The sequence below is a fragment of the Aulostomus chinensis genome, chromosome 1, assembly GCF_037954235.1.
Source record: "Aulostomus chinensis isolate RoL2024-O1b breed Wild chromosome 1, RoL_Achi_v1.0, whole genome shotgun sequence".
Classification (NCBI taxonomy): domain Eukaryota; kingdom Metazoa; phylum Chordata; class Actinopteri; order Syngnathiformes; family Aulostomidae; genus Aulostomus; species Aulostomus chinensis.
The window spans coordinates 65,469,649-65,497,036 of NC_141320.1; the positions used below are offsets into that span (position 1 = coordinate 65,469,649).

Consider the following 27,388-nt stretch of genomic DNA (forward strand, 5'->3'; position numbering starts at 1 on the left):
GTGACGAGCTCTGGCTGCTTGGTCGCTCCAGTGTTTGGAGCTTTATTCTGTGCTCCAGTTTTACCCCCCCCCCCCCCACTCTCCCCCACCCACCTGCTCTCCTCCCTCCCCTCAGGTGAGTCCTCCTGCAGCTGCCACCCTCTGCTCCTGCCTCACCCTCCGTCTCCTGGCGTCCTCCGGTCGTCGCTACCTCCGCCCCCACCCTCCCTGCTCAGAGGCTGCTTTCTGGGCCCCTAAACATGCTTTATTCTGTCAATATCGATGAAAAACAACCCATTTCTGTTTCTGCACAGTTAAAACTCCATCTTGGTCCAAAACGTGCTGCAACTCTCCAGGCTGTGTCTGTCAGGATCGAGAAGAAGTGGAGTTCATCGTGCAGCAGAATCTTTTCTCACAAATGGTTCATCCAGAGTTTCAGTGAGCAAAGCTGCAGAAAAAGCATGGAAGAACACGAATGAGTGATGACGTCCTGCAGCAGAGCCTCACGAGGAGTCTGCACCCTCTTCCACCGTGATCATCCAAACCTACATTCCTTGTATTCACAAAGAACCTCATTTCTAGTGGAACTTCAACCTGTGGAAAAATGATCCTGAAATAATTCTGTATTTTTCCACATTTGCCCCCCCCCCCCTTTAAAAAAAATGGATTCAGAAACGTTCTGAAGCTAAAATAACCGGAAGTGGAGTGTACAATTGGAAATGTTTCCGAAGCTCTCGGGAAAAGCATCATTTCATCCAGAGGGTTTCATCTGTGGAGCCACGTCCTCTAAATACTGGCACATCTGCTGATAGTTGGACTGAAATGAAGTTTGGGGGAGATTTCCTGATGTTTCTGACGAATTCTGAAAAAATAAACCTGAATAAACAGAACAGGGGCGTGACTGCGACTTCGTAGAAGTTAAAATTGTGACTGACGGGTTTCGTTTTAATTACAGCTGCAGAAACGGGCTCGTCATTGGCACTGGACACGCCGAAGTTGTGTCTCCCGAGAGCAGAGGGCAAAAGATGGAGGAGAGGTGGACCCTGGAGACGCTGCGGGTCAGAAAACCAGAGACAAGCAAGTTCGAGTCCTCCATGAATCAAGTGAAGTTGTGTGTGATGGAGGCGTCAGCTCAGCCCCGTCACGTGACGCGCTTTATGATCTCTGCGCTCCGGTTGAGGCTCCAGTTGCGGTGTTCGAGAGGAAGGAGAGGAGGGAGTGGAGACGCTCGCACCTCAGCCAGCCGAGAGGAGGAGGAGGAGGAGGGGGAGGAGGAGGAGGATGAAGAAGCTGATGAGCGGCTCTGGACTTCCTCGTCATCCGCGCCTGAGCGAGCTCAGTTTGGTCTGATGTTTCCCCTCCGAGCGCCATTTGGGAGAGAATGCGTCTTCTGGTTTTTGCGACTTTATTTGGAGTCCTTCTCGACGCAGGTAAGGCGGGTTGAGCCTGTCAGTCATGATTTGTGCAACACAAATGTTTGTTTTTGCGCGTCCAACGTCCTCCGTCTCACCCAGGCTTGCGTTCCTTCTGTTGTCTGACTTGAGAAAACTTCCAGAAGACGGAAAAATACCTGAAAATCCCGTCGAATGAAGATTAGATCTTTCAAATGTGCTGCTGCTCCTCCTGTCTCCCTCCCTGCAAAGATTGCTTTATTTCCCTCCAGTGATTGTTGTAAATGGCAGTGTGTGATTTGGAGATACTGCTTTTCATTGAGATGCAGAAGGTGTAAAAGGATTTATTTTTCTTATCAGCCTCCAACAAACAAATGGATTTCGGAGCAATTTTCTGAAAGTGATAAGCTGGATTTTGCCTGGCAGCGTGACAGATACCCTAAAAATAAGAAAGTTCATCTCTTTCCGGATGATGGATGGAGGTTGGAGGCGCTTGCCTGGTTTGAAGTAATTAAAGCTGGGCTGTGATGGTGGATGTGTGGACCTTTATCAGGTGGAGGAGTTGAGATTGATGGCTGGTGCCATTTCAGTAATTGCAGGTAGGCTGCTTGGATATTTGGGATGTTTGATGCCTCCGTGGATGTGATGCTGTCGTGATGATGACGATGACGACGACGATGATGATGGTATCTCCTAGACAGACTAATTCCACCCATAGGTGTCCTATAAGGTGTCACTGATAACAGGAGAGGTTTCCTGAATGCCACCTGCCTCACGTGTGCTCCTGGAGGAGGCTGCGCCCGGCGCCGCGCCCCCCTGCAGGGACTCGGGCCGTGTCTGCACTGCATCACGATCACGTTGCACTCTAAACTTTATCAGGCTGCCGTGGCGAATTGCAAACTCGCAGCGTGACTCAATAACGTTCCTGTTGACATGACAGCGAGGATGCAAACATGTTACATCATCGCATTATGGTTGAAGGCTCCTCCTGAGAGGGAGAGGAGGATGTTGCAGGAGGCTGTCAGACACTCTCAGCACACCTGAGGGACAAACAGATGTAATGTACAGGAGGGATGTTTTCTAGTGAGTCGTGAGAGGACGCCACGGATGAACAACAGGGAACGCCGCGATGAACGCAGGACGAGGACGTGGGAGTGATGGATGATGACGTGCCCTCACACGACATCCTGCGTTCTATTAGATGCGCTTTTAAATAAAGTGTATTTCCAATGTACCTGAAGTCAACAACAGAAGGACACGCGCGAAGCTGTCAGCTGGGTTGGTTTTTTTATAAAGCAAATTCTTTGGTTATCTGGTGATTGGACTGACATTTACTCTCTTTATGGGAATATTTTTCATCATCTTGGTGACGGCTTCCTCGCGGCACAGATGCAGGCGGGGGAGCTGCACAACAGGAGGAGGACTCTGACCAGATAAGAGAAAAAAGAGGAGCTCGTCTTTAAAAAAGGGGCTTTTTCTGTCCCTCAGATTGACAGATAGACCAGAGAACCACCACGTATTTCAGAAAGAGGCTCTGAGGGAGGAAATGTGTGAGTGTTTCCCTACTAATTCTTCTCCCCCCCTGCTCCTGATCACCGGACAGGAGACGCCCTTCAGATCCAGTGCTACCAGTGCGAGGAGATGAAGCACAATGACTGCTCCACGCCGGAGTTCATCGTCAACTGCACCGTTAACGTGCAGGACATGTGCCAGAAGGAGGTGCTGGTCAAACCTGACGGTGAGTGCTGTCACGTGGAGGAGCGCCTCAGTTTAGTCTCTGGTCTAAGGTTCTTGTTCAGGGCCGGTTAGATGTCAACCCCCACTGGGGTGAACCCGCTTCTCAAGTCAAACCAAATCACACTGATCAGTCCAGTCATCCAGGAGGACTCCAGTGCTGACAGGTTTTGAGGCTGGACTTGGAGGGGGAGGAGCTACCCCTAAAGCCTGCAGAATCAAAGGCGTGGCCACCTTGGCTTGGTTTAGATCAGCAGGTTCGCGTGTCTTCGATGTAGGAGAACCGTAGGAACCAGTGGAGAGGAGCCTGGCTACGCAGTTCTGTCGTTCCCTCGCTAGTACGGACGTGTCTTCGAGTCGCCAGAAAGTGAACTGAAAGGTCTCAAACTGTCCTTCAGAAGGGTGCCTCCCTGAGCAGCAAGTAGGGAGATGCAGTTGTCCACATCAGGGCCTTCACATTTGTAGCTGTGAGGAGGTTTCCAGCGTTTAAAGCGACACGCCGGCCACGTGGCTCGGCAGCCAACGCGGCAAAATACGGCAAGAGAAGGAAAGATAAGCGAAGGGCGCAGTGACGGGAGTGAACACGCACAGTCCAGGTTTACAGGGGAAGGTGACCGTCCGGAGTCCGGCTCAAGATGGCGAGTGGGATCAGGACGCTGGTGGCGGACAGACAGCAGGTCAAATCTGATTGGGTGACATTTGTTTTGCAGGAAGCGGCAACCAAGCAAACCCTGAAGTCTCTAGACATTAAACAGAAACCGTCCCTTTAATCCGTTGAGCTCATCGTGTAATCGGGTGAACGACGCCTCCAGACGCCCCCCCCCCCCCCCCCCCCGCGGTACCGGTTTACCACTGCGTTTCCTCCCCTTGCTTCAAAGACAACACGCTTGTTTTTGCTTCCATCAGCGTCGCTCCGGCCTGCGTATGTTCAGCACGAGCTGAGATAATGGAGCTTCCTGCTGGCAGAAGCTGAATTTATCTGAATTAGATTTAATGAAAACATTCTGTGTCCGATAAGAAGAGATTCCATTTCCAGAGAACACAACATAAATGACAGGCTGCAGGATGGCTGCTTCCACGTAAATGATGAAATAGCTGCCATGACCATATAGAACCCAGAGACGCCACTTGATAAGGGAGTCGGCGGCGCGGGAGTGCAATAAAAAGTTACAGCGCAGCAGAAAATGAGTTGCTGTTTTTTTTTGTCATCATACACAAACCTACACAACACTGACAAACATCAGTTAATAAGAGCGGGGAGCCCCGCGGGTCATAAACAGCTCTGACTAACAGATCTAATTACAGCTGTGCTAAATGTTCACAGGTGATAATAACCGGTCAATAACCTTCTAGGAATCCATTATCGGAAGTCCTGCGCCTCCTCCGGGGCCTGCCTCATCGCCTCCTCCGGATACCAGCAGTTCTGCACCGGGAGGTTGAACTCCGTCTGCATTTCCTGCTGCAACACGCCGCTCTGCAACGGGCCCAAGAGGAAACGCCCCGCACCTTCAGAGGCGACGCCCATCCTGCAGACGAGCCGGCCTCTTCTCCTCATCATGACCCTCGTCCTGCTCGCCCTGACGTAGACGCTCCCGCCACGTCTCCTCTGTACAGTAAATCCTGTTTAGGCTTCGAGTCAAGAACATTTGAGAACTATGCTTGCTTTCTGGTGGAGGAATCCAGTGTAGAAGTGTACAAATACTCCATGACAAGTAAAAGTACTGCATGAAATATTCTGTTAGCAGAAAAGTTGTCTCCTCCATTAACACCTGGAATATGAGTCCAGACACTAAAAAAGCAGTGCAGTCCTCTGCTACGCTACATAGCAACATGGGGGCCACTGGTTCAGTTCTCTGTGTTGCATCAGGGCCCAACAATTGTGTGTCCTGTGCACTAGCGCCCCCTCTGGTCAGTGTCGACGTGTTCAGGAGGATCGAGAGGAGGTGAGCCTACAGCCTCCTGGTGAGACGACGCTAGAAATAGAACCATGGTTTAAACTAGACCAAAAGAACCAGATCAACGTGAACTACTCCTTTAAACCCCAAGTTGTTGTCTTATCAGCTGTGTAGGAACACGCGTCCCGGACCCTCCCGCTACCACACGCTTCTGGACGTGTATCATAGCTTGTCCTCTCGTCCCCCAGGTTCATCCAGACCTGCCGTGACGTCCCGAGGGATTCAGCCGAGCAGCACATTTGTTCAGCGTCCTGAAAAACCCCTCTGTGCAAGCGAGACCGACGCTGGCGAGGCGGGAGGATCACCTTCCGTCCAGTCTGCTGCTGCTCAGGCATCTCCTGATTTCTTTGCTTTCTGTCAAGTGGAACGTTTTTGGCTTCTTTTTTTTTCTTTTCTTTTTTTGTGTCCCCCGTCAGGAACCTGCGCTCCAGTTATTTTCTGGTTATTGCACGCTGTAAAAGATGCTGCTGGAAGTTGGGGTGGAAAATGACATTTTTAAGGTTTTATTTGGTGGGCGTTTTGACACGGAGCGTTTATTCCTGCTTGGTTATTGCTCCGGACACACACGGATGATGAAGCTCCTCAGATTAGATGACGAAGAGCTCTTTGCAGTATAAATATGCAGAGATCCACTGCCAGAACCTATTAATATTTTACCAGCGGGCACTGAAAGATATTTATTTATTCAACCTAAACCTGAAAATGAAGTTCTGTCACCCAAAGTGATAACTATATTAGTGATGTATATTCCTGAGAATTATTGAATTATAAAGATATTCGAGGCGACAACAAGCACAAATAGATTCTCACGGGAGAGTTGCTTCAGGGTGATGTCAGCCATATTTCCTCTTTATGTTTCTTGCATGTGCCACAGACCAAATCCTGCATTTTATAGTCCGATTAAATCAGAATAGCATTTCCATGCCCAGAGCAGCATTCCTGCCTCCCCTGCTTTGCTCACTGTGTACAGTTTTATGTGTTGTTCTTCTACTTGTCCAGCGCAGAGGTTTGATATTGGCTGTCTCTTTCACCTCATGGTCTGATTTCGGAGTGCTGTTGGCTGCTTTGAGTGTCACATCCGTGTTCCTGTTCCTCCCGGGTCTCCTGTCCAGAGTTCTGTGTTCCGCTGCTGATGTGGGATGTAAATAAATGTTGAAGAAATACGGAGCGGTCCAGGAGATAGATGACATCATCTGTTTCACAGCAGCTAATGATATAGCCGGCGGGTTTTATGGCGCCATCGTTTTATAGGTCATCAGATGAAGTTCTGCACCTGCTGGGGGGGGGGGCTGCACTTTATTTTACAAGTTCTGAGTTTAGAATTCTTGTTCCCTGGAACGAGCGGGAGGAAATATGAAGGAGTTGTTTGTTGCTTCATTCATCGGCAACTAATGATTCATCAGAACCCATTTGCTCTCTTTTTTTATGTCCTCAAGTCAAACTTGTAATTAAGTGGAATTAAGCTTCCACTCTCCAATAAATTTGAGCTCCTAAATGAGTCAGAGTGGCTGTAGGAGGCAAACCTGCGAGATCTGAAAAACGCAGCAATGGCGGAGTGTTATGCTTAATAAATGAGGTTAGACCTCGTTTACAGCTCTTCGTTAATGTTTATGAAGTGTTAAAATGCACTTCCAACCGTTTATGAACCTTAAAGGAGACGCTTGTGAAATGGTACTGATCTTGATTAAACTCTTGAACACCTTCCTCAGGTTCCCACCGCTCCGACCACATGATCTTTGTCCAGCGACCTTAGGAATTCAATGACACAGCTGTTGACTTTCTCAAAAATCAAACCACAAAGTATTTAAAAAATAGTGACGATGACGATTAGTCTCTGCAATACATAAAAATTAAAAAAGATTCAGTGAATAATGAATAAATAAAACAAGAAAAGGTATATGTAGATTTTTTTTTTTAAATTAAAGATAATAATTGTGATGGCCGCAGGGTGTGAGGGAAGCTCCGACAGTGACCGAAGCAATGGAAGTCCAAGACTAAATGTGCATCTTTACCAACAGTCGCAAATTCCCACAAGCATGGAGTTTTGGGGAAGAAGAGGGCGATGAAGTACAGCTTTGACTCTGTAGGAGCTGCTTCTTCTTTTTTTTTTTTTTTAGGTCTAAATGTCCGTGTAATCCTTCACACTGGAGTCTGGACTGAATTCTCTGCACGCCGATCCACTCTCAGCCTCCCAGTCCATCCAGACTTCATGCTTTTCTGTTTTCCGCCGGTTTTTGTGAGGCCATCCATGAAGCCTGTTGTGTTACTGTCAAGTTTCAGTCGCAAGGCGAAGAGTCAGCCGCTGACGAAAGAAGGAGGAATACAGATGAGATAGGGACGGTTGTTAGATTAAGAAACGAGGACAACAGCGAGGACCCGTCACCGTCAGCGTGACTCTGACCAAACAGCAGAGGAACAGCTGGGACACAAATTAGTGGCTCTGGACACACACACACACACACACACACACACACACACACACACACACACACATATATATATATATATATGTGTGTGTGTGTGTGAAGTGGTTTGCAGTTTAAAGTGTTGGTTTATTGGCAGCAGCACCCTGCAGCGTGAGGCTGCGGCTGCATGACAGAGCATCATTAAGCCTGAGGAAGAAGGGGAGGGGGGGTGGGGGGAGTCAGGACAGACCATCACGGTAGCGACTGCTCATCTCTGGGGGTTAAGAAGCAGCAAAAACAGGAGATTATTAAAAATAATAGGGTCCACCTCTGCCTGGCTCTAATGATGTGTGCACAAACATATCAGAGCTGTGGCAGTGGAAATACTTCAGTTGATGAGGGACCTCAACTCATCTACTTTGTTTACCGTGTAAGCTACTGGAAATAAGTGTGTGTGTGTGTGTGTAAGGGGGGGGGGGGTCTATCTATCTGTGGCGTGGGTAGAAGTTGTTCCAGGTGCAGAACTAGCCAAGAACGTCACCATCAAAAGCCCCCAGAGAGTAAACTCTTGTATTTCTGCTGGAATTATTGAGTCATCAGGTGTTAACTGATGGTGTCAGCCGCTCAATTAAAATGAAACACAGAGAGGAAAACTCTCAGCAGTGATTCCACGTCTGCCTGACACAGGCTGCCTCGCCTCAAATCCTGCATATCAAGAGGGAAAACTACAGCAGGAAAGGAGAAGTACAGCGCTGCTCTGCAAAAGCTGGGGAAAAGACTTCATGAAGGGGAGCAAGATTGATTTTTATTTTCTAAATTTCCCTCACTTGGAGAGCTTTTACAAAATTGCTATCTAAGTACCGATTATTATTCACCGGTGCAGTGGTGAATAAGTGAAAGCATCAGAAATGCAAACGTTTCCATCGAGCAGAGAGAGGCTTCCTGTTGGAAACGCGTCACGTGGTCTGGAAGTGGAGCCGGCGGTTCGCAGCGGTCCCTGAGCCAGAGTGCTGGTGCCCTCTAGTATTGAAATCAGTGACACACACGCGCAGAAAAAGCTTCATGGCAGAATTTAATGACAGAATATTAAACAATTTTGCCCCAGCGAGAATCTCCCAGAGCCCAGTTGATCATTTATATCAATTATAATGAGGGTTTTACAGCTCTGTTCCGCTCATGAACATGTTTTTTTCTCTTTTATACTCATTCTCCCTGCTTTCATTTTTTATTTATTGCGCCACTCCATTACGTTGTTCCAGGAAAAACCACACAGGAGAGCTGTATATTTACTCCACCGAAGCCTCGGAATGCTTTGTAATCAATATTTTACAATTATTATAAGAGGTTCTACTGAGAGCATGAAGGTCCTTGCTGGTGAAACAAATCGCTTCAGCTGCGGCTCGTGATGGAGAGTTCCCATCAACTAGGCTGACGGGTAGAGCCAGGAGATGAGGTCTGTGTGTGTCTGTCAGGAGCTGCTGCAGAGCCAAGGGCTTTTCTAGGAGACTCAGTGTGTTGAAGAGACTCTTGTGTGACTGATGAGTCTGCCAGAGGACAAAGGGCCAATGTTCTCAGGCCGCAGGATTGGCTCTAATGTTGAGAGGCACTCTGGAGCCAGAATCAGGCCCTGCAGCTCCCCGCTCAAAGATTGTCTTTATCAGTGGCCCTGCATGCAGCCTTTGAGGGTCAGGACCACTTGGTCTGGCGTTTGATGGAAGTTACATCACTGATACCATCGTCTGCACCAGCTGGCTGAGATGAAAGTGTCGACTGGGGAACAAGAAGCATCGCTATAAAGACATAAATCGCCTTTGCAGACTGTTTTGAACTGTTGTTTCTGGCATTTTAAATATGAAAATCATCATATTTGTTATTGTGTTTTATGAAGGTATGTACAGATGGATGGATATGTCTTCTCTATATTGCTTTTTTTGTTTGTGATTAAATCTTGAAATGCTTCATGTCCCCAAAACTATGCCAAAAGCTTGTGTGAATCAATTAAACAATAGTAATTCATAAAAGTGCTGAAAACGATTATTATTTGACTATCCTTTTCATCTATTTTTAATTATTATTATTACTTGTAGTCGTAGGAGGGGGAGGAAGAGAGGAATATTTGTAATATATATAGTAATATTGGGATATTATGTTGCAGTAACAATCTCCGGCCACTCGGTGGCGGTATTTGTCCTCCGGACCTGCTGACTTTGCACTAGAACAAATTTCTCGGAACCCGGAAGCGCTCCTGGATCGGTCGTAGCTGCTCTTCATTGAGGCTGCGGCGGCGACACTAATCAGTTCTTGTCGGGACATCCTTCCAGATCCGTTACCTGATATTTTCTCCTCTTGTCGAATAACAGGAGAGCGACTATGGCTGGTCGGTTACCGGCTTGCGTTGTCGACTGTGGCACAGGGTAAGTACGGCGAATGGAATGCTAGTTAGCGTTAGCCTAGCTGTCAAACTTCCAGCTAACGCCCTGCTGTGAAGCTGTTTAGCCGGAGCGGTGCTAAGATAAAGTCATTTAGGCACATTTACCTCTCTAATTCTGGTTATTAACCGTGTTGTTATGTTGCGAGTTCACACATTTAATGTCCAACTGTGTCTTTTTTAATTCCTGAAGAATGCTTTCTCACTACGATTTGCATTAGCTCCTGAAGCTAATGCTACTTCCTGGTCTCCCCTCCAGCTGAAACCACAATATCCGGATTATCTCAGCTGTTGTTCGCTCAACCAGTTGTTGCCAGCAAATGCTGGAACAGCAAATCTGATTGAAGCATTTACCGGGATTTGTCCCTCCTTAGGTACACAAAGCTCGGATATGCAGGAAACACAGAACCACAGTTCATCATCCCGTCATGTAAGTAACGAGTCGTTGATAAGTGTCAGGACGGTGCAGCTTACGGACTGACTCTCAGTAAGGTTTATCAATGGTCAGCTGTTTGTCATTTCATTTTGTTTTTATCGATTTTAATTCAATTTTTTTCTGCTGTGTTTAATCATCAGGTATTGCAATCAAAGAATCGGCTAAGGTGGGAGACCAGGCCCAGCGCAGGATGATGAAGGGGGTGGATGATCTGGATTTTTTCATCGGAGATGAAGCCATCGATAAACCGTCATACTCAACTAAGGTAGATAGGAGTCGTCACAACCAAGATGTGTTCAGGCAGGGGTGGGCAACCATGTGCCATGGAGGGCCGTGTGTATGCAGGTTTTCCTTCCAAGCAAACACTTTAACAGGTGACCTCACTGATTAACACTCCTCTGTGGCTGAAGGTGTGTTAATCAGTGGAATCACCTGTTAAAGTGTTGGGTTGGAAGGAAAACCTGCATACACACGGCCCTCCATGGCACATGGTTGCCCACCCCTGGGTTAAGGGAACACAAAGAACCAGCAGCCATTAAATCAGCTCAGACAAACAGGAAATGACCAGCTGAAAGAAAACTGCGATGCTTGTCAACCACTTCTTTTCTGGTGTGTTGGGATGCAGATGATTGACATGTGTTGACTCCTCCCCAGTGGCCGATCCGTCATGGCATCGTGGAGGACTGGGACCTGATGGAGAGGTTCATGGAGCAGGTCATCTTCAAGTATCTGCGGGCAGAACCTGAAGATCATTATTTCCTCTTGGTAATCTGACTTTCTCCAGGTTTCAGTCACCTGCCACTCACGCTGCACCACATCGGCGCGACTTTGTTCACGTGATGTTTGTGTGTCCCCCACCAGACAGAGCCCCCCCTCAATACACCAGAAAACAGGGAGTACACAGCTGAGATCATGTTTGAGTCGTTCAATGTGCCGGGGCTCTACATCGCTGTTCAGGTACCCGTCCTTCCAGGACCAGAATCAAATGTCCCTCAGAGGTTGTTATTGAGTCCTGGTTGTTGTCTGTCAGGCTGTCCTGGCGCTGGCTGCCTCCTGGACATCCAGACAGGTGGGCGAGAGGACACTGACGGGCACCGTGATTGACAGCGGAGACGGAGTCACACACGTCATCCCTGTGGTACGTCCCCCATTCTGGGCGGGTCCCGTTTGGCTCATTCTTGACCCTAAATGAGTGTCTATTTTCTGCTCCAGGCAGAAGGATACGTCATCGGTAGCTGCATTAAACACATCCCCATCGCTGGTCGAGACATCACCTACTTCATCCAACAGCTGCTGAGGGAGCGCGAGGTGGGGATTCCTCCGGAGCAGTCCCTGGAGACCGCCAAAGCTGTCAAGGTCAGTGAGTCTTCCTGAAAGTGACCTGACGTGGCTGTACTCAGATCAGTTTAAGGACTCCAGCAGGCACTTTGAGTCTTAAAGGTTCCTCTTTCCACGCCCACGTAAAGAAGGACCCAGGAATGGAAATGATGTCAACTCTGCTGACGCTGTCATGCATTTGTCAGTGTGGCCACTAGAGGTCAGTGGAGGTACAGGAGCCAGCAAGTCTCTCAAGGCCCTGATGGAAAATGACGGGAAAACAAATGACTCAAATATAAATAAATCATCAAACACATGAATGATTAAATATGATGTATTTATTATTTAGTTACATGTTTGTGTACTTGGAAATCCTTGTCAAAGTATTGTAGCGTTTGCAATACAATAAATACTATTTTTAAATAAGATGGTAAAGAAAACTGCTCTTTCTACATTTCACATTTGGTTTAATGTTGTATTTGAAGAGTTCTTAGATTTATTCATGTATGCAGGATTGAGGATTAGGATTTGGGAAAGAAATACAAAATTAAATTTAAAATACTGACAAATAAATGTACTAATTGACATGGATAAGCATCCTGAATTACCAGCAGGTATTAATTTGTCATTGATTTATGTCTTTGGCCTTTATTTATCTTAGTTTGTGTCATTGTTGTTGACCAGAGATGAGAAGGAAGCAAATACTTTGCATTAAGAGTCAGAAAACAGACGGCGCATCAGACGTGTAGGTCCTGCAGCCGCCCTGACCCGTGTCTGTCTGCAGGAGCGCTTCAGCTACGTCTGCCCCGACCTGGTGAAGGAGTTTAACAAGTACGACACCGACGGCTCCAAGTGGATCAAGCAGTACACGGGCGTCAACGCCATCACCAAGAAGGAGTTCAACATCGACGTGGGCTACGAGCGCTTCCTGGGGCCCGAGATCTTCTTCCATCCTGAGGTGAGGCGCAGCGAGTGTGACGTGGTGGTGAGGAGCCTGACAGATGCCCTCATGTCTTTTATCTCCTCCAGTTTGCCAACCCAGACTTCACCCAGCCCATCTCAGAGGTGGTGGACGAGGTCATCCAGAACTGCCCCATTGATGTCCGGCGTCCGCTCTACAAGGTACGCGCGCACACACGCACACACACACACACACCTGTCTCTCTTTATACGATGGTAACGTGTGTGGCTAACACGCTAAGTGTGGACTGTGCCTCAGAACATTGTGCTGTCGGGAGGCTCCACCATGTTCAGGGACTTCGGCAGACGCCTGCAGCGGGACCTCAAGAGGACCGTTGACGCACGGCTGAAAATTAGCGAAGAGCTGAGCGGCGGCAAGCTGAAGGTGTGGAGCAGAGATGGGGGCTGCAGTGACCTTGGGGGCGGGGGGGGGGTGACTCAGCATGAACATTAACTCTTCTGTCTTTTGCAGCCGAAGCCCATCGACGTGCAGGTCATCACTCATCACATGCAGAGGTACGCCGTGTGGTTCGGAGGCTCCATGCTGGCTTCTACCGTGAGTATCACCACTCATCCATCAGGAGGGGGCGGTCCGGCCACAATCACCACAGAATGCATGGACGCAAACACGCACAGTCAAATGCGGGTCATCGAAGAACCCATTTTGGGGCAGGTTTTGGATAAAATTGTGAAGCTGGAACTCAAGCGAAGGAGCACTGACTGAATGTGTCGCTGTAACCATTCAGTGCTGCAAGGGAACTGCACAAGAAGGGGATCTTTCCAGTAGAACTGCCCAGTGCTGCAGGAACTGCTTGATTGTACTGGCCATCTCCTCGATTTAGCACTACATTTTGAAAACAAAATCAAATATTGTTTGTGATGGTGCTTTAAGTGAAGTTCAACATGAGCAGAAATTTGTGCGCGTTTGATGTTTTTGTCATGTCTTCCACATCAGTCCCTCAGCGCCGATTGACGTCTGCACTTTGTCTCACCAGCCGGAGTTTTACCAGGTGTGTCACACCAAGAAAGACTACGAGGAGATCGGACCCAGCATCTGCCGCCACAACCCAGTATTCGGAGTCATGTCTTAGGCTTGGGGACGCGCCCGTTATTGGAGGGGGAGAGAAGAGGAGCTGCAAGACCTCATATATGCCGTGGAAGTCCCATGAGCCTTTGCACGGATGCTCCGTCAGACAGAATCGGATAGAGCAACAGTGGACCAAACAAACAGAGGTGAAATCCTCACAAATTAAAGAGGAGCGAGGTGACTCAGCCCAAAGGATCCTCACATAACATGTTTACTGCTCGTAGGTTCATCATAGCTGATCAATCTTTCATTTCTGCGTGCCTGGCTGGTGTTTGTCCTTCTAATACTCACAGGGTGGTAACGTGTACTTCATCAAGTCCTGTATAGATGTGTGTGTGCGTGCGTGCGCGTGTGTGTGTAGAGGGGTTGGGTTGTTGCTGTGTTCTTAAACAGAGCAGAACCAGGACGTTTTTTTCTCTACACATCTTCCCACCGTCACATGGGTGCAGACATTAAAAAAAACAAAAACAAAAAAACAGACGAGCCCACCAGACATCCTCACCCTTCCTGCTTTTTTGTGTCCTGTCTGTTGGGATCGGGGGGGGGGGGGATATTTATTAGGATCCGCCAGGCATTGAGGGGGGCCTGTTTCTGTTCTCTATGTTCTAGCCAAAGTTTCATGACATGAATGTTTCACATGTTCTGCTTGGAGAGGGGATGCACCCATTGTGAAATCACAAGCCGATGCTGATGCTTTCACCATAATTTGGCCAACACTGATAAAGACGGGCTGTTTTTGCCAACGCGCTTGTTTTATTCGTGTTGTTTTTGTTGACCGTCACCCCCCCGGTGCCAGGGTAACAAGAATATCATGGAAAAAGAGCATTGATAAAGCCGACGTCACTGGTTTGGACCCAGGGCCGAGACATCGGTGCATCCTCTGGGTTCTGTGCCACCTAAATGCCATCTTCTAGAAGTGGGCCAATCAGAAGAGTGGGATTTTCCAAGTAATCTGGTGTTATTCAGCTCCACAGGCTGCACCCAAAAGGTCAAAAAACCCAACAATTTAGAGAATAAACAGTCCCATCGAGTGTCGACCATTCACAGATAGTCTGAAGTGGCTCTGGGTTGCCGTGGGCACAGAGGTGCTGGTGAAACTGGCAGTTTAGCTGTGATGGTTGAGGGCAAACATCTGGTTTCTGTCCCGTGGTTTTGCTTGAATTGATTCTTGAAAAAGCTGTTCGGACCCTCATGAAGTGATTTCTCCAGCTGAGTCCCGGAATGAAAATCCCAAAAACCCTAACAGGTCCATTTGAAGGCTGTAAATCTGGTCCGGTGTCTGTATTTTTTCCCCCCTGCAGCTTTGTGACTAATCCCACTTCTCTTCGTACTTTTTATTTGTACTAATCATCTTCCTGAACAACTCGTCACGATGAAATATTAATATATGAAGATGCAGTTTGACTGTTGTTGGACCGTCACTGTTGCCTGGATCGCAGTAATACTGGATTACCTTGTACTGTACCAAATCTGGATTTCAATGCTGGCATTCTAATAAATGCCGAGGAGGTATTTCTACATTTGTGACTTGTGTTTTTATTTTTACTTCCTCCGTATCATGTGTGTCTATTATTAACGGTGTTATTTTAGGGTGAGCGGTAACTGTAGCCGTGCTGCTTCCTGATTGGTCAGAGAGGAACAAGCTGGTGGGAGTCTAGTAGCAGAGAAAACATGACGTTCTAGCAGGAACCATCGATGGAACAAACATGTCTCCCTCTGACAGGCTGAAGGTTCTACTCTTCTTTGCTCTCTTCTTCGGAGCTGTTGGATTTCTGTCCACGCTGCTGTCCTGCGGGACGGAGTACTGGCTGCTGGCGGCTGAGTCCTGCAGCCGGGCAGACCACCAGGGGGGAGGCGGTGCTGAGGTATCAGTGGTTCTGTACTAGATCCCTCCAACTGTGCATGCAGGGAACCGCAGACAAAGCTGCAACTACCGTAAGAGAGCCCCCTCTCAGACGTCTGAGGCCTCTCCAGGTTCTTTTCTGGCGTCTTGTTTTGCAAATTTGAACAAATTTGATCATAATAAAGATTTTCTCATTCTCTGAGTTAGAAAACTCCACTTCAGTTGCCTTAAACCTTTGACTCAGACAAGTAAACACGATGAGAGGAGGACTTTACCAGTGTTGTGGAGATTTACTCTTTTGTGCAAGTGCATATTAAAACTGAAGTAAGCCGTCGACGGTGTGTTGTCTGGCTCCAGGACGTGCGGATCTTTCACGAGGGACTGTTCTGGCGATGCTCCTACTCGGCTCGTTCTCAGGAACTCTCCATTTGGGATCTTTGGAGCTGTAAGAACATTCCTTCACGTCTGAGGGCCTTAAAGGAACATGTCACCCTTTTTGTCGTCTCCTCTCCAGAGCCAGTCAACGAGACGCTAACCTGCCCACCGGCTTCCATTCATTGTGCTAAGCTAACTAGCGCAGGGCCTGTGCAGCACAGAGTCAAGGGTCTCTTTCTCCTTGTCTGGTTCTGGAGACGATGGACAACAACTGCGTTCCCCAAAAAGTTGGCGTGTGCCTTTTTAAAAAGCTCCTCTTTCTCTCCAGCTCAGCAGCCACCGGTGAAGGTGTGCCAGTCAGCGTTCCTCTTCCCGTTCCCTGCTCATGACCAATTGGGTTCACCCAGTTTACCGGCAGCGGCGTACGAGCGTCACGCCGCCATCGGTCAGTTCTCTACTCCTCTACATTCCAGCTGTTGGGACATGAAATCTTTCACGGCTGTTGTTTTCACCAGTGTTCAGAACCTTCTGGAGCATCTTCCTCGTGGCAGGTGTGGCAGCGGTCGTGGTCGGCGGGTTCATCGTCATCTGCGCTGGTCCGCTGGGCAACCACAAGCTCTATAAAGTGGGCGGGGCCCTCCAGCTTTTTGGCGGTAAGGACATAGATCTGTTTAAATCAGAGTTGAAAAGATGCAAACAAAAAATAATCTAAATGTTTTTTCATTGTTTTTGAGTTTCTGCCCCCACAAATGAATCGGGTGCATGTGCTGCTGTTCCTGATCATCCAGCAGCAGCACATGCCTGCCACCGCGGTGCTATTTTTGGTGCTAATATGTGACAAGTATCTCTTCTTTTTCCATATTCAGGGGGATATGTGTTAGTGCAGGTGAGACTGAAGGAGCCACGTTGTTCAGGCGCCGCTCGGCTGTCGTGTGGAAACGAAACCTTGACTGCCACGTGCAGAAGTGGCCATCACTGTAAAGCCCCGGCCTCGGGAACACGGGATAGTGGATGTACAATAAAACCTCGTGCGGGGTTAAATGTTGTTGTCAGTTGGACTCACCACGCTTAAAAGTAATAAACTGAGAAGCTCGTTTGGACAACGAGTCTGTTGCCAGGCAGAAACTGCTTGCACCTGAAGGCTCCTAATTAGTCCTCACCCATCAATGCCAAACTTGGTGGAGTTGCACATGAAATACAGGATTTTTGTGTGTGATGAATGTATCATCCAAAATATTCCTTCCACCGTCCAATCATCTCCCCCGTTATGTGTTCCCAGGAGCACCCTGTGGGGGGGTACTCCGGGAGTGTGGGGTGGATGGCCCCTTATCAGAGGAGTGAGAGTCTGGTCCGTGTTCCCGGCAGTGAGTCGGACTCGTTCCCGGTGAGGGTTGGACTCTGCCAAGGCTGCCCTTTGTCACCGGTTCTGTTCATAACTTTTATGGACAGAATTTTTAAGCGCAGCCGGGTGGCGGAGGGGGTCGAGTTTGGTGGCGGGAAGGTGTCGTCTCTGCTTTTTGCGGATGATGCGGTCCTGTTAGCTTCATCAAGCCACAACCTCCAACTCTTGCTGGGGGAGGGAGGTGTTCCAGGCATGTCCGACTGGGAGGAGGCCTCGGGGCCGACCCAGGACACGCCGAAGGGATTATATCTCTCGGATGGCCTGGGAACGCCTTGGGATTCCCCCGGAAGAGCTGGTGGAAGTGGCTGGGGAAGGGAACGGTCTGGGCTTCGCTGCTGAGGCTGCTGCCCCCACGACCTGGACCCACCTGATAAGTGGGAGAAGTTGACGACGACAACGGATGTCTTCATGTTATATTCATGATTCTGGCTGCTGACAAAAGAATGACAGGAAGACAGAAGAGGGATTTGCTCAGTTCATGAGTTTTTATTTCACTTTACTTTAAAACAGCAGTGATGAAAACTAGATTTTATTTGTGCTGAAAAAATTAAAGAAGCTATAATTAATCCGTATTTAAGCTTCAGATCTTTATTTTAGAGTCAATTTCTTAATTTCCTTTTTAGCAAAATTATTTGAAAACATGCAGTTAAAATCCTCTTGTCAGACCTTCTAAATCTACAATTCATGGTTTATCACTTTTGGAAGATTTGAACTGGAGAAACTGCGGTTTAAAGCTTCAAAAGGCTGTTCCTGATTAGCTGAGGGGCATCAGGTGCGAGGCTCGTTGGAGGAGGATCACCTCCACCTGGGCCGAGGTGTTAAAACTCCTCAATGTGGCGGTGCCTCGGTTTGGTTCTCGTGTCAGTGAAGAGATGTGGTCCTGATCCTGGTCCTGATCCTGAGCTGCAGAAAAGCGCATTAAAGTGCCGTTGCAGCGCTGCTGTATAAACTGATATTCACTCCTCTGCATCCCGAGTCCCCTCATAAACAAGCATCTCAGTTTAATCCACTTCAACTTTGTCCTGTTTTTAAAATCCCTTATGGTCTCAGAACGGCCCCCCGTCCTCTTCTGATCAGATCAATCTGAGTGTCATCTTCCCCCTAAATCTAGCTCATCGTTAATAACCTTGATTTATCCTCACTGTTGTCTGTCATCAGTTGGCAATTAATGGCAATAAATAAAATCATAAAAAAAGAAAATCTTAGGGTTTTGCTCCAGTCAGAACCAGACCCATCAGGTCTACATTCCTGGGGGGTCCGTCCCTGAAAAATCGTTGTTGGCTTGACTTTAATTAGGGCTATTCCTTTCAGGTCTGGGTCTGCTGGCGGTCCTGCTGATGTATCTGATGTGGGTTCAGGTCCTGGACACTCTGGAACAGTTTGTCCTCCATCAGCGAGTGTCCCGCTGTCCCTCCTTCCACCTCACTGTCCAGCACGGTCCCTCCTTCCTCTTGGCTCCGGTGGCCATCTTCTTCTGGCTGCTGGCCGGCCTCCTCTTCCTCCTGGTCGGCCAGAGTACTCGGATTCTCCGTCTGGAGAAGAGACGGGAAACTCCTGAGGCCTACACGGTGCTCCTCTGAGCGCGGAGAGACTTCGGTCCTCGTCTCTGTGCCTCCTTTGATGGATTAAAGCGACACTTTGTCAGAGAATAAACTTCTCATCAATGTCTAAAGTGGTTTAGCTCAACCTGTGTCCCCGCCTCAATCGGAGTTTCAGGGCCGAGTTTCGGACCCGCAGAACCGTGGGAGCAAATGTAGGTTCATCCATCAGTAATGTCCCGCTGGGGTTGACTTTGGGACAGGGTTCTTCTGCGCTAGAGAATATTCTTTGGTCCAAACCTTTTGAAGTATGCATCTTTTATTATCTTTGGGTTTTTTTGTTTTTTTTTTGGACTTCATTTCACTCACATTTTACCTTTCAATCTCCACTTCTCTTCATCATCTGCTTGTGCCGTCTGCACTCTCCAGGTCGACGCTGTAAAGAAGAGATTGTTCTGAATGTAAATAAAGGTCAGATAAAAGCCCGTGAGCGCGCCGTGCACGGTGAGGTGCTGTCCCTGCGTCATGTCCTTGGAGACACGTTTCTGTTGCTCTTCACGTCGGTTCCTCCTACACCAGTTGTCGTTTGATTAGAAGGCGTTCAATCAAAGTGCCAATGAGACCACCTCTCCCTCCACTCTGGGGATAATTGGAAGACCTAATTGAAGACAGTCACTATAAATGGTTTTTCTAATCTGTTTAACAGATCCGGTTGTGATCACCACTCCCTCTCTGCTCTTATGATAATTGATATATCAGTTTTGACAAAAGTGGTCAAAAGAAGCCTGGTGTTGAGAGACGGAGGGCGCCTGCCTGTCAGTCGGATATCAGGTTGAAGAAGTGAAATACCGGGTCAAAGGGATGGGGATGATAATAAATTAGACTGTCATCATCCATTTTCTGACAGGAAGGCCTTGTGGCGTGTGTGTTACGTGCTGTGGCGCCACTAGAGGGCAGTGTTGCATCAGGGTAATGCTTGATGTCCGACTTCTTTGTGGCAAAAGTTTGCAGAGGTGTTGTAATCAGGAGAGACATTTGTAAGTGATAATTAATGAAACCCTGAAATCTCCCTGAAAAACTACTGAAAAAGACTCTTTTTTTTTCGCTCGCTCTCCGTCTTCCTCGGTTCCAGTATAGATGTTTAGGGGGATTGTGGAAGCCCGCAGTCGCACCTTGATAATTGGAAAAGGCAAACAGAAGTGAGAAGTTGAGATGATAGAGTGACGAGAGAGAGAGAGAGAGAGACAAGAGGAAGTGAAGAAGGTGGGAGGACAGGGTCGTCAGCTCGGCTTTGCGTCTACTTTCATGTCACCCGTGATTCTCCAGCTCTTTGTCTGGCTTGTGAAGTAGGTGAGTATAATTACACCTGAGCGTGTCACACTCACGTCCCCGGGCCTCACCCAGCCTATATTCCTCTGTCACCCCCCCACCCCACCCTCCATCACTGCCGCCAGCAGCCAGGGTGATTTAATGAGTCGTAGTAGTGAATTCTACAAGGTAAAACTTGGTGTCAGTTGGTTTGGAAGCAGGATCGTCGCCGTCACTCCTGCACAAACGCCGCAGTTGCACACAGCAAAGTATGGGAGCAAGGAGGCTTCTTGCTTGGGCCTCCTGGGGTCTGCGGCTGATTTGTGTGAAAGAAAAGAGCTGGCGACCTGCGTGGCGGGCAAGGAGGGCACGTTCCTCTCGACCAAAGCGGATGTAGAATAAGTTGATTTTGCCTCGACTGAACAGAGCCACCCCAAAACTGAGTGTGTTTTTTCTGGGCTGCTCTTCACCCTCCACCATGTTCAGCATTGTAGTTTTGCATAACCCTGCAAGCAGTCAGACATCTTTGGTGGAGGAAATGATTTGTTGCTAATTCATAGCCCCCTCACACTCGGACCTCCAGTGTGACACAGAAGGCTAATAACACGGATCTGTCCAGGAAAAGATGCTTTAAAACTGTAAACGTGTGTTAAAATCACATCTGCATCTAGTTTATATTCATATTATACATCTTTAAGCATTCCAGGAGGGGATTTTCATATCTTTCAAATTGGCAACTGACTCTTTTCCCTTCCCCCGAATCAGACCTCACCCAGTCCTTTTCTTTCCTCTCTGTCAGCATCAGTAGCTGGAGGGAGAAGCTGTGCACTTTAACATCTGAAGCTTCAGATTAACGTGGCAATCTAAACATTTCTCGGCTTGTAATCCCTGCTGCGTCTCTGCTGAACACGCACGTGAAAGCACAAATAACTTTAAACAGCTGGAGTGAGCGCTGGACTCAACCTTGGCTCATCCTGCAGCGTCCCCTATCTGCTCCTCGGGTCGGTCGGCGCCGCTCCGTCTCCACACCACACACAAGCCAACCCAAGGGGTGCAATTATTCGGGCCTTTGCTCAGCCAAGTAGAGGAAATTAACCTCTTCTCCTGAACCAAGACCTTCTAACCTGCACCAGGACCTCAGGCAGCCTCTCTGACTAGCATGACCCCCTGCGACTTTGCTCTCCACGGCGTGTGTTTTCCATACATATGAGCCCGAGCTGGCCGGAGCCACGCTTGGCTGCCGTAGTGGCCCCTGGCTCGCAGAGTGAGGAGCTGCCGGCTATAAAATCCAACACCCCCACACGCTCGGAGGAGGCCACGCAACACTCCTGGGAGGATGCTGCTGTCCTCGAGCCCACGGCCTGCTCTTACAACAGTTCAGCAGAAGGAGGGTGATGAGATGTGTCAGTCTGCATCAGAAATATAATCCAGGGACTGCCTCCGCCTCGCCGCAGCGTCAGGCAGGTTACCGAGACTTTACAGGTGTGTCGCAATGTTCCCGCAACTTTCTAGCAGGAATGGAGGCTCGCTAATGAGGTACCAGAGATGAAGCGGTTCTCATGGTTGAGTTAGTTTAGCGTTTCGTGTCGCTACGCGTGCGCCCTGTGTGTTAAGATGCTAAGATTTCGAGGGCTTGGGTCAAATAAAATAGGACCCACAGTGTTTCTGTGAGGTGACAGTGACCTTGACCTTTGACCACCGGCATCTTTTCAGCTCATCCTTGCATCCGGGTGGACCTTAGACGCGCTGAGATGTCAGGTTGACGAGCCCGGGATGGGGAAGCAGCTGAAATCCTGAAATAAAAATCAGACGTAAAAGCAGGAGTGAGCGAACATTTGAAGCCCTCCCGGGCGCGCGCCTCACCACGTCACCGCGCCTGGTGACATCACCAGCACTGTCTAATTCCATACTGTGAGTGACTGTCCCTCCTCTCCTCCGTCCTGTCGTCTCTCTATCGCTCCTCTGATACCTGCGTGCTGAGGCTCTTATCATGACGGGGGCCAAATGAGGCGGCGGAGAGGGACGGCTGCTCTTTTATCTGTGCGTCTCTCCTCTGCAGGCCACTATTTCATCAGGTCACCGTGTGCACACTCTGAAGGGTAAACTCATTCTGTTGAACTAACCTCACCCCGGCCGCCTCACCCCTCCTCACCTGGGCCCCCCTGGCTCCAAACGGGATTACTCCTGTTTCTACACACTTTCCCATATCCCCTCCTTGTGCCCCCCCCCCTCATTTCCTCACCCCTTTCCCAAAGAAAACGATCAACACTGGAAGAGAGAGAGAGAGCCGAAGACAGTGAGAAAGATTAAATCCAAGTTTCTTTCATCCATGAACGCTTTCATCTCTTTTTTTTTTCAAACAGAGGGGAATTATCAGCGCTGCAACCGACACGGGCTTTTGACGAGGGCGATGGAGCAGGAGGCGAGGAGGGGGTGAAGTTGGTGGTGGAATAACGGAGGAGATGAGGAGGCGGCGGCGGTGATGATGGGCGGGGTGGGAAGTTAGGTGGATCCACTCCTCAGTGTGCCTGGGTTTATCTGCAGAGGGCCAGAGGAGCTTGACTCCTTCCCTTATACGACATTGAATTATCACTTAAATACAACAGCAGTAAACTCGGGGTGCTCCTCGGTGTCAAGTGAGTCAGATGTAGGCCAAAAAAAGCGCCGAAAAACTGTATTGGCACTGGAGCAACAGGGCTAATCCACCCTTCCAAAAATGTAACCAACACTAAATAGATGATTTTTCCCCCCTCTTCCCTTCTGTGATACTTGGCATGACGTCTAATCTCCACTGTTCTGAGTGTTTTTTCATTAAATTTGTGTCAGGACTAATTTCGAGGGGAATGAATACAGATGTCAGGATGCCATCGAATCTCATCGCGGGGCCTTTAATGAGATAACAGGCTTTAGTCAAAGAATTAGCGCTATTGGGGGGAAAAAAGAGAATGAGATTAGTTCAATGGGATGTGTGGAGTTGGTTGTAGAGAGAGAGAGAGAGAGAGAGAGACCAGAGTCATATCAGACCTGCACTGCCAAATCACAAATCTATTTCTGACACTGGTATTAATTATCAAACCAAAGCCGCTGTTGCATATTGATTCATCGGGGTGCGCACTTGTATTATCTCCTATTAAGCGGGAAAAAGGAGAGATTATATGGAGCCTTCAGGGGCGTTTTATGGATCCTGTGAGACTGTTAAACCATGTCAGACGCTGCCGCAGCAACAAGGCGAGCTCCCTGTGTTTGCCCTGATGCTGCATCTTATGTGGGCTTGAATGCATCCTTAAGCTTTAAATTTGATTATTTTTGGTGAAGATTTTTCAATTAGCGCCCCAAACCTGGGATGTAGAAGTCTGTGTGTGTGCAGACGGGCTGTGTTCGGCGCGTCTGGATGTAAGCCGGGTCTGTCTGAGGCGAGCTGTCTCCGTGTCCACTCTGGACGTGGTGCACGTACTTGTTTGCCTGTGTGTGAAGCTTGTAATTGGATGAAGCTCAGGTGAGGACTTGACAAAATCTTGCCTCAAGCACTACTTAATCGCTCTGTGTGTGTGTGTGTGTGTGTGTGTGTGTGTGTGTGTGTGTGTGTGTGTGTGTGTGTGCGAGCGCTGATTAAATTTCAAGATCAAGGCCGAGGGGTGCAAAAGCCCAGAATTCTAACCAGTGTAGACCCAGACTGAGATTTGGGGTCCCCCATATGACAGATCCTCATCATTGGAACCACACAACAATCCTGAAGCCTTTGTGTCCAGCTCACAGGACCCTGGCTCAGACAAGAAAGAAGTCAAACACCTTGAACACGTCATTTTGAAATAAGTCTTCCAGTCTACGCGTTCTCTGGTGCTGTACCTCTAATACTTGTACTCACTTACTATGGAGTGATGGTTTGCTGCAGTGACTGCAGAGTGAGCCTGTCGTGGTGCCAGAGGGTCTTCAATCCGTCCCTCCAACACCGGCCGTCGACCCTCAGCTCCTCTGAGGCAGCCAAACTTTCTATCGCTCTCTCTGCCTCGTGAAATGGGTTTGAACCCACAATCTGGATGTGTGTCACTTCTGAATGAGCTGACTCTGCCCTCAGAGCAGGGATGATCACTTCTTGAGGTTTACACAGGCGAATCGCGTCGTTTACTCCTCCACTTTCAAAGCGTGACTCTCCCCGAAAGCTCGGCGATGACGCCGTCGCCGTGGCGGAGGTGTGAATGAAAGCTCATCTTCTTCTGTCCACTGGAACCACGCCGACTGACGTATTCCCCAAGAAAGGAGGTTTCACACCTCCCATCAAATGATTGTACCGAACGCTCGGCATGCTTGAGATGATCAACAGAGGAGGTATATTACATAGTCACTGTGACCGGCGTGGGTGGTAGCCAGCGTCTTCACACACACACACACACACACAAACAGTTCTCAAATAATGAGACCTCCAATGGTATGACACCCATTTCACACATGGACGGCATCTGTGATTGGGAAACATATGTTTGTATTGATGTATAATTATGAGTTCCTCTAAGTTGGTGGGAATGAGTCGGTGGTGTGTATGATTGTGTGTGTGATAGAAAGACAAAGAGCACAGGAGAGAGACGGCGTGATGGGGAGGGAAAAAAAGAGCATCAACACCCTGCTGACTGCACTCAATCACTTTCTTAATTATACAGCGAGAACACAAGTTGCAGTCTGTCTGGAACCAAAGTCACAAATTCATTGAGAGATATCATCTTCTATATCACCTTTACACCATCTACTGTTGGTACAGGTGTTACACAGGCAGCCAAGCTGGAAATGTAATGATTATACGGGAGGCGTGAATATTGACATTCGCCTAGCCGTTGTGAACTTGCAACTTGGCGACTGGAGATGAAAGTACGAGAGAAACAAAACAAATAAAAAAGAGAAAGGAAAAAAAAAAAAAGGAGGAGCAGATAAGAAAGATGAACAAATTTAAAGTGAATGGAAATGGGAAGACAGAGAGAGAGAGATTGGATAAGGGGGGAAGGGTGAAGGGTGTGTGGAGGGAGGGGTTGCGTGAGGCTTGGGGGGGTGGGGTGGGGGGGTCGAGGAGGACGAAATGAGACCAAATTTTCTTTGGCAATCTCGGTGTTCCTGCTGCAGGTGCTGGGGCCATTTCACTAAAGCAGGGCCAGACGCGAATGTCATTAGTTCCTGAGCCCCAGGTGAATTTGCCACAGTTCCACATGATTAACCCAGATAATTGTGTGTTGATAGCGAGCATGGTCGATGGAATACAATTTTCGGGGCCCAGATTCCTAAACAAACAGCTCAGCAGCAGCTCCTGCGATGTGCCATGGAGGCGGGATAACGGCGACAGTGGCAGCGGTGAACACTTGTGATGCAGGCTGTGTTCTCATACAGAGGTTTACAAAAGGGAAGTGGAGTGTGTGTGTGTGTGTGTGTGTGTGAAGGGATGTAAATAAAAGCCAGGTCAGCCGTGGGCGACACTGAGAGGAGATGCCCCGAAACATGTTTCATTTAATTCACCATCAAAGACAGAGCAGGTCTCGATGTCACAGATCCAGATGTTTTTCAGTGTGTAAATTAAAGGAAATACTCAGCTAAGATAAAAAAAAAAGAAGAAGGGTCACATGCTTTTATGTTTAACTTGTGAATTTCCTTGCATTTAATTTCTGAATCTCGCACTCCTGTTTGTTTCCTTTTTCGGAGATAAAGTTTGATATTTCCTACATCATCGAGAGTTATTATTTTATGAAGTCAAAATCCCAAGCTGGAATGTTTTCCTCAACAGAACCACGCTCAGAATCAGGGGCTGTAATGTGTAACCATCAGGTTTCGTGCTTCAATCTGGTCCATGACGCTAAAGATTGTTTTATTTTGAAAGGAGCTCAGCTTAAGGCCGATGACCCAGCGTTCCTGTTGGAGTTGGTGTTGAAAACGTGTTGCATCATCAAGCAAGCTTTAGCTTTTTGTTGTCAAATTAAAATTCCTGCCAAGATGCTAAAACCCAGAACTTTCCGGAGTCCCTGTCCTGATTAAAGACAAATGCAGAAAATCAGATTCCTCCAGCCTCTGCCTTGATTTCCAAATGTCACTTTAATGCCGTTCGTGTGGAAATGCGCTTTCACACGAAACATGCTGAACGAGCATGAAAGCATGATACCTACTGTATATTCTGCTGCTGATGTGATTTTATAGAATTCATCAGCAGGGTGCGAATTAGCCAGAGGTGAGAGACGAACTTGATGCGCTGAGTAAACACAGCGAGGACACGAATGCATACATCGCAGAGGTGAGGAGAACCTGCAATCTCGCTGGTGTGAACTCACTACGTCGTTGTCATGTATGTTGTATACATTCACAGGTCACACGCATGCGGCTGAGGGTGGACGGACGCTGCCTCCCTGAATGCCTCCTCCAGGGTGATGGGACATGCAGCGGATTATTCCTCGAGGTCTCCGTGTCCCTTCACCTTCTCAATAAAAGTGAGTTTGTTCCCTTGACAGAGGAATTTGACGTTTAAGAACCTGAGCACGTTCGTTTTTCTTGATGGGATTGAAGGAATTCATAGCTTTTATATCAATTCAGACACCAGGAGAAAGAGGCCGTCTTTGTTTGGATTCAACGTTTGTGAAAAGGTGGCGTGTTTCCTGAAAATGTGACTCAACCTGCTGCCAACTGTGGTGCGTGTTTGATTAGCTCACCTTCAACAGCTGGTGTGTTTGATTCACCCACCTTCAACAGCTGGTGTGTTTGATTCACCCACCTTCAACAGCTGGTGTGTTTGATTAACTCACCTGCAACAGCTGGTGTGTTTGATTAACTCACCTGCAACAGCTGGTGTGTTTGATTAACTCACCTTCAACAGCTGGTGTGTTTGATTAACCAACCTGCAACAGCTGGTGTGTTTGATTGACCCACCTTCAACAGCTGGTGTGTTTGATTAACTCACCTGCAACAGCTGGTGTGTTTGATTAACTCACCTTCAACAGCTGGTGTGTTTGATTAACCAACCTGCAACAGCTGGTGTGTTTGATTGACCCACCTTCAACAGCTGGTGTGTTTGATTGACCCACCTTCAACAGCTGGTGTGTTTGATTAACTCACCTGCAACAGCTGGTGTGTTTGATTAACTCACCTGCAACAGCTGGTGTGTTTGATTAACTCACCTGCAACAGCTGGTGTGTTTGATTGACCCACCTGCACCTGTTGGATTCATCCCCACCCTCAACTTCCGCCTCCTACTGTGAGCTTTCTGGC

The 27,388-nt window shown here is 48.3% G+C and overlaps 3 protein-coding genes and 1 long non-coding RNA gene across 6 annotated transcripts; all 4 read left to right on the plus strand.

Moving 5' to 3' along the window:
* Window positions 1-98: 98 nt before the first annotated feature.
* On the plus strand, window positions 99-9,462 carry LOC147272776 (ly6/PLAUR domain-containing protein 1-like). 3 transcript variants are annotated; one of them, XM_086201317.1, is made up of 5 exons: window positions 99-115; window positions 294-1,409; window positions 2,974-3,108; window positions 4,458-4,717; window positions 5,248-9,462. In XM_086201317.1, exons 2-4 carry the CDS (start codon window positions 1,361-1,363, stop codon window positions 4,688-4,690), a joined length of 417 nt encoding a protein of 138 aa, XP_086057443.1. In that variant the 5' UTR covers window positions 99-115; window positions 294-1,360; the 3' UTR covers window positions 4,691-4,717; window positions 5,248-9,462. The 3 variants fall into 3 exon arrangements, with proteins under 3 accessions (XP_086057443.1, XP_086057434.1, XP_086057453.1); XM_086201308.1 differs by lacking the exon at window positions 99-115 and having other exon boundaries at window positions 188-1,409; XM_086201327.1 differs by lacking the exon at window positions 99-115 and having other exon boundaries at window positions 189-1,409; window positions 4,458-4,712.
* Window positions 9,463-9,688: 226 nt separating this feature from the next.
* On the plus strand, window positions 9,689-14,107 carry LOC147272777 (actin-related protein 3). Its single transcript, XM_086201342.1, has 12 exons — window positions 9,689-9,878; window positions 10,267-10,322; window positions 10,469-10,593; window positions 10,983-11,093; window positions 11,190-11,285; window positions 11,359-11,466; window positions 11,541-11,684; window positions 12,430-12,603; window positions 12,675-12,767; window positions 12,865-12,990; window positions 13,078-13,161; window positions 13,601-14,107. The coding sequence occupies exons 1-12, from the start codon at window positions 9,835-9,837 to the stop codon at window positions 13,694-13,696; spliced, it is 1,257 nt and encodes a 418-aa protein (XP_086057468.1). The 5' UTR covers window positions 9,689-9,834; the 3' UTR covers window positions 13,697-14,107.
* Window positions 14,108-15,313: 1,206 nt separating this feature from the next.
* Window positions 15,314-19,174, plus strand: LOC147272778 (transmembrane protein 182-like). The gene is made up of 5 exons (XM_086202819.1): window positions 15,314-15,575; window positions 15,893-15,980; window positions 16,239-16,355; window positions 16,426-16,563; window positions 18,624-19,174. The coding sequence occupies exons 1-5, from the start codon at window positions 15,399-15,401 to the stop codon at window positions 18,890-18,892; spliced, it is 789 nt and encodes a 262-aa protein (XP_086058945.1). The 5' UTR covers window positions 15,314-15,398; the 3' UTR covers window positions 18,893-19,174.
* A 714-nt stretch (window positions 19,175-19,888) lies between these two features.
* LOC147272779 (uncharacterized) lies at window positions 19,889-26,812 on the plus strand. Its single transcript, XR_015115973.1, has 3 exons — window positions 19,889-20,200; window positions 26,493-26,613; window positions 26,717-26,812. It is a non-coding gene; the product is annotated as an uncharacterized LOC147272779 (long non-coding RNA).
* The last annotated feature ends 576 nt before the right edge of the window (window positions 26,813-27,388 follow it).

Bases quoted from the DNA above. Each gene is read 5' to 3' on its own strand.
- LOC147272776 (XM_086201317.1), top strand. From the start codon at position 1,361: ATGCGTCTTCTGGTTTTTGCGACTTTATTTGGAGTCCTTCTCGACGCA. The intron at 1,410-2,973 runs GTAAGGCGGGTT...ATCACCGGACAG, and splicing joins TGGAGTCCTTCTCGACGCAG to GAGACGCCCTTCAGATCCAG. The intron at 3,109-4,457 runs GTGAGTGCTGTC...ATAACCTTCTAG, and splicing joins GGTGCTGGTCAAACCTGACG to GAATCCATTATCGGAAGTCC.
- LOC147272777 (XM_086201342.1), top strand. From the start codon at position 9,835: ATGGCTGGTCGGTTACCGGCTTGCGTTGTCGACTGTGGCACAGG. The intron at 12,604-12,674 runs GTGAGGCGCAGC...TATCTCCTCCAG, and splicing joins AGATCTTCTTCCATCCTGAG to TTTGCCAACCCAGACTTCAC. The intron at 13,162-13,600 runs GTGAGTATCACC...TTGTCTCACCAG, and splicing joins GCTCCATGCTGGCTTCTACC to CCGGAGTTTTACCAGGTGTG.
- LOC147272778 (XM_086202819.1), top strand. From the start codon at position 15,399: ATGTCTCCCTCTGACAGGCTGAAGGTTCTACTCTTCTTTGCTCTCTTC. The intron at 15,981-16,238 runs GTAAGAACATTC...CTTTCTCTCCAG, and splicing joins CATTTGGGATCTTTGGAGCT to CTCAGCAGCCACCGGTGAAG. The intron at 16,564-18,623 runs GTAAGGACATAG...TATTCCTTTCAG, and splicing joins GGCCCTCCAGCTTTTTGGCG to GTCTGGGTCTGCTGGCGGTC.